This window comes from Penaeus vannamei, chromosome 18 (genome assembly GCF_042767895.1).
Source record: "Penaeus vannamei isolate JL-2024 chromosome 18, ASM4276789v1, whole genome shotgun sequence".
Taxonomy (NCBI): domain Eukaryota; kingdom Metazoa; phylum Arthropoda; class Malacostraca; order Decapoda; family Penaeidae; genus Penaeus; species Penaeus vannamei.
In genome coordinates, this window is record NC_091566.1 from 1,685,403 (window position 1) to 1,694,900 (window position 9,498).

At 40.0% G+C, this 9,498-nt stretch overlaps 1 protein-coding gene across 2 annotated transcripts in view; it reads right to left on the minus strand.

Moving 5' to 3' along the window:
* Positions 1 to 2,313: 2,313 nt before the first annotated feature.
* Positions 2,314 to 9,498, minus strand: part of DppIII (dipeptidyl peptidase 3) — a 7,689-nt gene continuing 504 nt past the window's right edge. Inside the window, exons 2-3 of one of the 2 annotated variants that reach the window (XM_027366862.2) lie at positions 6,386 to 6,624; positions 2,314 to 4,743 (exon numbers count right to left, since the gene is read on the minus strand). In XM_027366862.2, coding sequence (XP_027222663.2) covers positions 2,583 to 4,743; positions 6,386 to 6,600 — 2,376 coding nt within the window. In that variant the 5' untranslated portion in view covers positions 6,601 to 6,624 and the 3' untranslated portion in view covers positions 2,314 to 2,582. The remainder of the gene's footprint in view (positions 4,744 to 6,385; positions 6,625 to 9,498) is intronic. The other variant, XM_027366863.2, reaches the window with a different exon arrangement.

Sequence of the window (9,498 nt, forward strand, 5' to 3'; positions counted from 1 at the left end):
AAGGATGTTATGGCATTGCAAGGGACAGAGGCGTGAGTGTAGGGAGGGTGAGTAAATGGGCCGAGGTAGGGAACAGGGCGATTAGATCAAAGTTGTCAAAGGAAGAAATGGATTCTGCAAGGGTGTCTACAGGGTGAGGCAGGGATTAGCAAAAAGAGGAAGGGGTTTACGGGCAGTTAAATCACGGATTCAGGTGCAATGTCAGGAGAGAATCCAAGGAAGGGTCTTTTTGTGACATCAGGGAACCGTGTGTGTAACCCTGAGGAAGCAGAAAGGATAACAAAGAAGGGAGGAATGATGTGGATGAATGAGGGAGGAATGGGGTGTTGGAAGGGGTGTAGGGGGAACACCAGCGGGATGGATATTGACAGTCATTGAGTGTAAGGCAGTGGTTCTTAACCTTTTCAGTCACGGACCCCTAGAATAATATGATGAAAGCTATGGACCCCTTCCCTAAAATATTTACAATGAAAACTTTGCATACAGTGTGTATAATGTACTTTATTAATTGAGATTTGAATGTTTTGTACGTGGAATAGATATACAAAATGTGATCAAACTTTAGAGTAACAGTCTAAAAAACACTTTTTTATGCAAATAATCTTAATTCTTATCTAATCCTCACAGACTCTCTGAAACCCATCCATGGACCCCAGGTTAAGAATCCCCAGAGCAGAGAAATCGGGGGATGGGTGAGGTTCAGGCATGTTATCCTGGGTCTTGATTAGTTTTGAATGTTCTCGAGTTTCCGAAATGGAGTTGGTTGGGGAGGTCTGAGTTTTTCTCACGAGGGAGAGATGGGACTGACAGGGGCAAGCGGTAGGTCTATACAACCTGACCTATCCTTGCCATAAACAGGGTAGTTTGTTGGGCAGATGGAGATAGTTCCGGTACAAGTACTGAGGGAGTGGCGATGCTGTGCGGGAACGGGTTTGCTAGTGAAGTCTGTGAGTGTTGATAATGGCTTAGCTTGGAGTTCTGATGTAACCGTGTCAAGGCGGGAACGATCGAGGCGGCGGCGGAAGTAATTTTGGTCAATTGTTTTTGGAGGATTTTATTTTATTTAAAAATTTCTGTCACATTAACATCCCAGGTCACTAGCGCCGTATACAAAAATATAGCAATAGGGCGAGGCATGGGGGCAAAGGAAAGGTCATACAGCATTATGATAAAGTATTGCGTCAAAAGGTTAAAATGAGCGCTGTAGGTTAGTATGGTAGTAAAAAGGGTAAAGAGGCATTAGCAAACGGAGTATGAAGGCCGTTCGGGATTAACAAATCCAGCCTTTCATCATTTCAGCGTGTCTCACATTTGAGGATATGGACGGAAGGGGATGAAGAGAAGGAAAAAGAAAGGGTGAGAAGAACCATGCAAAACTAGCCGAGGTCTACGGTAGGGGTGAACCCCTACCTTGGGCCTCAGTTTCCGTCTCCCTCCCACAACAACGAACAAAGGATTGGGGGGGGGGGTAGTAGCAGTATTCAGAGTAGTGGTCAAAGGAGAGCCTAGAGTCTGGAGAATTGAAATCTATGGGACTAGTTGATATAGGGTGCAAAGTCTTAATTCCTGGCCATGGTAAGCCTTGAGTAGGTTGGAGGTTTTAGTCCACCCCTAAGGATCCCTTTGAGGAGTAAGTGATAGACCACTAAATAGGGGATTTGGTTGTTCATGGCTCCCCTAAGTCGTTCATGACTAGCACAAAGTCCGCTTTTCATCTTTTCGACACGGCTCTCACCTTGGACAGTGGATAGAAAGGTTGAAAAGAGAAACAAAGGGGGAAAAGACTGCAAAATTAGTCGAGTCGAAGACTGAGGCCCAAGGTAGGGGTGACCCCATCATTGGGTCCCAGTCTCCGTCTCTTAAAACCACTCCCCACGGCAGCAACGGCCAAGGGATTGGAGAAAGGGAAAAGTATGCTTGTTGAGAATATTGGACACCAACACCCACTGGATTCAAAGGCAATTCATGTAACAACTGGGAACACGGATTCAAATTTTGATAGATCTGCAATTAGAAAATGAAAATTGCGTGTATGAAGCAATCTTGCAGAGTAAAAACGAACATTGGTAAATGTGACTGAGTATGTTTGTCATTTTATGATTATGTTGAAATTGTGATCATGTACAGGATACACAAAGTTTGCTTTCATCATGTTCATCTGGACACCAAACTAGAATTTTACCTTTTATTTAATCTTACATCTTCAGCCTTCACAAGCGCCTTTTTAAGGAATACTTTTAAACAATCAATTTAAAATTGGTAGTCTAAATTCTATATAAAAATGTAAAAAACAAAGGATGGTGAAACGCCTTCACTTTTATATAAATTTATTGAAACAATTTTAGAAAGTATATTTTCAATAAACAATTGCATTATTACATAAAGACGAATTAGTCACTGGAGTAATAATCATATGAGCAACTGCATTTACAGTACAAAAGAGGAATCTATTTCACAATCAAAGATGTCTAATCTCCTTTCTTAGAATACAACAGTTTTTGAATGCAAGCAGTGATTATCTTAAAACAATGGTGGAATTCACCAGAAATACCAGTTCCCTTTGCATGGTTCTTATATAATACTTATTTGGTCCAACTACCAATGTACTTGGTGAGTGCAGATTCAATAACCTCAAACTCCTCAGGACTGAAACGTTCAATCCAAGATTTTGCTACACAGTCTACAGCCTCAGGATAAGATTGTAATTCCACATCTTCTCCAACTACTCGGGTATTGGGCATTGCAAGAATCATGCGAGGGCGACGTTTTCTCACCACAATCTCATGCCACTTGGCAAAAGGGAAGGGGCCTTCTGAGGGTACCTCTGAATACTTCTCAAACATGGCTCTACCAGCATCTGCGTCTCCCATAGACCTGTAAACCTGAAGTTTTTTCAAAAACTCTCCCATTGCCTGACGACCAACAGTGTATATTTTGGATCGGTCTAAAGTAAGCAAGAGATCTGGTAGCCCATCATCTCCCGTTGTTTCTTTCACACTGACTAATCCTTCACCAGCCTCTAGTGCTACTCTTAGAATTACATATCTGGCCTGAGAATGAGCCTGGCCCCACTTCCCCTGACTGGGCTGATACATTTCTAAACCCCTAATTCCTGCATACATCATATCTAACCAAGACACATATTTGAGGTCTTCGCGATCATCTGCTGCAACACCAAATACATCCAAAATATCGTCAACCAATCCTAAATACAATGCAACTGTTTCTGCTCTACATTCCTCATAAGCACTTGCCAAATTTGTGAATTTCGAATTAAAGTTTTCACCTTTTTCATAAAATGACACCTCTCCTCCCGTAAATGGATTTTTGATTTTATCTAGTTCAAAATTAAGCTTTCCATCATCTTTACGCCTCAAAAACTTTCCACATCCATGACCTAAAAGTTCATGAAGGCCAACCTGTATCTCCAAACTCATGGCCCCATGTTTTTCTCTCAAAAGGTGATCAGCATCTGAAAGGAATGGGCCCCCCTTTATTCCAGTACGAGCAGCCATCACATTTGTTAAACTAACATTTTTGAAACCTTGCTCTTCTTTTACATCTTTGTAATTTGGAATGTTGATACCAATTGGCAGGCCTGATGATGCAAAGGTCAAAATGTCCAATGATGAAAAGTCTGGCCTCATAAATACATCTTCTTCAAAGTCTTTCCCCCATGGTAAAAGAGGCAAAAACTCCTTCTCTGCTCTGGCCACAAGTGTATCAAATTTTCGAGACTGCTCTCTATTAACTACGGCAACAAAGGATTCAAATTCAGCACGCTGGTTTGTTGGATCCCTGTATACCTCAATGAATCCCATGTAAGTTTCTACAGCAGGAGACTTGTTCTTTACCCAAAAAGCAGAGCCATCTTTGTGAGCCTGTACTGATCCTTTTGTGAAACTTTCAATATATTTATCAAGCATGTGTACTTCACTTTCATTGGCAGTGTATTCCTTAGCTAGTTGGAGTTCCTCACACATCTTCTTCAAAAAGGAAGAGTAATCACCACGGCTTATTCTGAATTTGTGACCTTCATAATCATCACTGGCAACAGTTATGCCCTCAGCATGTCCCTGCTCAACTGATGCTAAGCGAATATCATAAACAACATGACCATTTTCTTCGTATTTCAATAAACGGCTATTCCAAGCTTCAAGATTTCTGGAAGCCATGTACTCCTTTGCTAGATTAGCATCATCTTGAGTACAATTTGGTGTAAAATACATTGTTACATTTGGTGGCATTCCAAGGAATCTTTTGTTCTCTTCCAGACTGTACATTGGTCCCAAAGCTTGGTTCATGTATTCTTGTATTACATCAGGAGCTTCTAAGTTTGCTTTAGAAGCCTTAAGCAAAGCTTCAAGTTTTTCACGGCTAACACTAGGAACAAACTTCCTGTCCCCAAACCCTAGATAATTACCAAGGTTGTACACCAATCCTGAATAGTATATCAGAAGAGACTTAAACTCATCTTCTGAGAAGCCTGCTTTTTCAATTGCAATCTCCTTGAGGGTGTCGACTGGTTGGGATCGCAGTAGACGTGTCAAGAGGCTGAAGATTGTTGAACTTTCGGGTGAGGTCTGACACAGTACAATGAAGCCTCCCCACCATGAAGCTCGTGAGAGATGATGAGCATATCGCCGCTCTCTGGCTGTTAGCCCTGCAAAGGCTTCTTCACTTTTCAAATACAATATTGGTGTGTCAAGAGGCAATTCATGCTGAGACCCCATGCTGGATGATCTGGGGAAAAAAGAAGAAAAATTAATGCCAAGTATATAGTAACATGTTTGGCTGCATCCCTTCAAATTAACCTTCCTCAACCTCATTTTCCCCATTAAAGAAAGAAAGACAAAGGAAATAAAAGAAGAGAAGCAACATATAGAATCAGTTTTAGAAAGGAACTGTACGGAGTAAAAAAAAAACAAAAAAACATGAATTTCAACAATTGAATCACACCAAGAAAACTAGTCTGTTTTACTTCCATATAATAAATGAAATAGTTTTGTCATTTCTTTTTTTCCTTTAACTGTAACATTTGTTCTCTAAATGTGTACATATATAAAAATATATAAAATCAAAAGAAATTCAGTTTGCAAATATTCAGCTTCCAAGTAAAATCAATTACCTTTTGTAAACAATGTAATTAAACAAAAATGAGAACACTACTTAAAATCACAAACAACAAGTTATAGGTAAATATATATATATCAAAAGCACTGACTGGAAGATGGCTTATTATTCCAGGATTATGTTGATATGATGTGGAGAGTTCCTAACAAAGTGTACGGGATGCCCAGTGCCTATGACATCAAAGACAGTGTAGCCACAGATAGTAGTTACTGTATATTTCAGTGTTCAGGCTTTGTTCAGATGATGATTTCAACAGAAGGAAGATAGATTCCAGGAGGATTCCGAACCTGCCGTCTCATTTACTTCAGTCCATTTTGTTTGTGCATAATCGATTTCTCGAGGGGGAAAGAAGGAATGGGAGAGGGGGAAAGAAGGAATGGGAGAGGGGGAAAGAAGGAATGGGAGAGGGGGAAAGAAGGAATGGGAGAGGGGGAAAGAAGGAATGGGAGAGGGGGAAAGAAGGAATGGGAGAGGGGGAAAGAAGGAATGGGAGAGGGGGAAAGAAGGAATGGGAGAGGGGGAAAGAAGGAATGGGAGAGGGGGAAAGAAGGAATGGGAGAGGGGGAAAAAAGAAATGGGAGAGGGGGAAAGAAGGAATGGGAGAAGGGGAAAGAAGGAATGGGAGGAGGGAAAGAAGGAATGGGAGGCATGAAAGGAGGAGAGGGAGGGAATAGAGGAAGGTGGGGAGAAGGAAGGAGAGAGAAAGAAAGAGGGGAAGGGAGTTGGGGGAACAGAGGAGAGAGTTATAAAAATAAAAACTTCATAACCCTTCAGGGAAAGGTTATACTGTCCTACTCCCTCGTGGCAGCGGAGGCTTAAACACTAGATCAGTAGTTCGGCACCTTAGCTGACTGAGCCATTGGGTACATGACTGAGAAAACAGAAGAGTTAACAGTCAAATAAATGAATGAATAGTTACATTTGATTTTTACTTTCAATTTTTTTTCTCTCTCTGCATCATGGAACAACATTTACAGATGACCAAACCCTTGCTTATTTTCCTACATCAGAGAATCACTTAAGTCTAGTAGATTTATATTATGTTTATATAAAATCTGTCAATGATCTGTGTTGGAATCGAAGTGAAACTAAAGTTCTGGGAAATATAAATAGAAAACCTGGTCTTGACAAAATCCCTCGTTTACGGTTTTCCCTTTTAAATTTCATATCCCCCTACCTCCCTCAACTTCACTGAAGAAAAGGATCAAATTAACAGCAATGTCTAAGCTACACCAACTCTCATTAAACTAACCTGCAAAAGCCTCTGCTCAAATACAACTGAGAAGAAAATCTATCAGTCATTACCACAGTCGGTCTCTGGGTATCTGTGTGATTTTGTTGTACTTTATACGTTGCTCCGATTGGTTTTAATAACTTCGACTGAGTACATTTTGTATTATAACTTGAGTAGATACTCCAAACTCTCTTGCTTGCCCTGAATATTGGTGATACAGTATTATATCGCATTTTCTAAGTGTATTCCAGCAAGCCCTGCGGAGACAAGAATATCTTAAATTCTCTATTAAAATAGATGGTCAAATGAAAAACTTACTAAATCCATATCACTGTAAACCAAGTTGCCCTCCAATGCCTAAATCCTAAGCCTCTCAAGCATTCCCTGTCTACTTCTATAAATAAGAGAAATGGACCCATCACTAATTCCTTCCACCTAAAATGTTGAATACAACCTGCTTAAATATAATATATCAACTGTGTGAAAAAATAATGTTGAGTTGGGAGCTCATTCTACAAAAAGCTAACATATACAAAAGCATATAATAAAACATACACAAGTATTTTCATAATATATAAAAATGTAAAAGCTACCAACCCAACAACAGGCATAATGTAAAATTGTGGAGAACTGCATAAATAAAAATGGATGGGACTCGGATATAACTGTGCAAAGGCATGAATGATCTGCAGAAGGAAACTGCCTATTTATTTTTGGAGCTCGACTTTTTTTTGTAATTCTTTTTGAACAATTGTTTTGGCAGTGTTCAATCCAAAATTTGCTAAGATCTGTGACAGATGGTTTACATTCACAATGTAAAGTCCTACATCAATGTGGTTGCCAATCAAGGAACTCCTATAAATTTACTCTATGGCACTTCCAAGTGAGAAACGTCTTTAATTTCTGGGTGGTAGCTATAGCAGTGTCAACTGCCGGAGATCTAAATGTGAGGAACCCTAGGTAGGTGATCCAACTGGAGCATAAGCTGAGAACACGTCTCTCATATGTGACACACCATACAGTTTCAGCTTCATAAAAGTGATAAAAAAGTTGTGCAATATGCCATGCTTTGACATCCATTTACAAGTGACAGACACAGAAAACCTAATTTCACTGTCATAAAAGAGTATCTATAGCCACTTACATGAAATAATCTGCACAGGCAAAGAATAATGTCAGAAATGAAGAAAATAGGTTGTGCTATATGTTATACAGAGACCAAATACCTGATAGGGATATATGGCTACTGAGGTGACGGTATGGAATAAGTGAATCAAGGAATAACTGCGATTGGATGGCTGTGTGAAACTAAAAAAATTACTTGAGATTCCATCTACTGTCCATTTTACTGTACTGTCTTATCAGTGAGGCACCCATCATTGATGGGTTAATAAGCTAATTAATCTTTATGGTACAGATGTACTAATTTAGTGCAAATGGTATTTCACACAGCCATCCAAACTTGCAATTACCATTCATTATTTCAATAACTCTATAATATGCAAGAATCTATTGAGGTTTTCCATTGCACATGATATAAGGGAAATACTGTTCACAAAGTGACAACCATCCCTCTCAGACTAATGTCCCTATTACTCCAACCATGCCTAGGTATCCTCAAACATAGCTGTATGAACCAAAAATCAATCTAACCTTCGGGCTTCATCGTCAGACTCCCACCCTATCACGTTTTTTTCCCTATTTGGGGCTCTGCCCTTGGAACCCCACCCAGTCACCATGGCCTTATTATATGTGTGGCATTTGTCATGATCTTATTTTCATTACTGATATTGGTATTTGTTACCGAGAGTGAGATCCCCCTGAGACTAAAGCCAGTCTTCTGTGACCCCAAAACTCCAACCTAACCTTTCCTAGCTTCTATATATTTCCTGGACAGGAGAGGCCCGCCCCCTATATCCCGCTCAATCATTTTGTGTAAACTTTTAAAGAAAATTTTTGTCATTTACCGTTAAATATCAGGCCGCTGCAGCTTAAACTATGTTGTATCCTATTCTATTCCATTTTCCTCTATCTACACAACACTAAAAGTAACTTCTACCGCTGGAGTTAGAGAGCAGCAGTGGATCACAGGGGGCACAGCCCCCTGCATTTGACAATATCGTGCCTGATTCTGTGTATATTATTTATATTTTATCCCACACTTTCCCTGGTAGCTTTCATGTTCTCCCCTACTATTGGGGCCACGACTGTTGCTAATGATATCTATGTATTTGGAAAGAGAGAGGAATCCATCAGTACCAAAATTGTCTCGTCTGTTACACGGAACTACAGGAGTTTGGACAAGATTCTTAGCTGATAATAAGTCTATACATTTCATTTTTTCTTAATACAAATGGTGGAGTCTAGTGGCTGTAACTGCAATACCAACAGAGAAGATGCTTGTATTTATGCTGCGTTCGGAACTGCTTGTCCTGTTTATCCAGACCAGTTGGACAAGATGTCTTGACCATTTGGAATCTCTACTTTCTCAACCTGGACAAGTTGTCCACCTTGTCCACCTCGTCCATCTCGCCCTCCTGTGAAGCTGGGCGAGCAGGACGAGATGACGTCACAATAGCTTTTGTATGTAAACATTAACAGTTACAGGCAACCACAAGATACTGATGGGTAATTTTATGGCCTTTTATTAATGTTATCAAAGAATATTTGTGTGTTTGCCAGTTGCTGCTAAGTTATATATGCATCAAAAGAGTTACACAACCTATACAGCATGTAAAATAAAAGACACCGGTATCATAAAAAAGTGAATGTTCACATTCTATCCGTTTGCATTCTGGGCAGAAAAGGTCTTGGAGGTTCTGAACGCAGCCTCCTTGTCCTGCTGGTCCTGGACAAGTTGTCTGGATAAGCAAGACATGGAGTTCTAAACATAGCATTACCCGCAAGTCACTGCCTACAAAAATTGTCTGTACTGATAATGCAAACCTCTCCCAAATAACTGCAGCGGGCATTATAGTGCCATTAGAAGTATTTTCCCTGAACAAGAGTGCCAGGGATGGTAATCAAAATTGAAAATCACTTAAGGTTACCGGGATTTAGTTTGTGATCCACACAACTATTAGAAATAACCAACTAATAATAACAAATTGTAAAAACTTCCTATAATATGG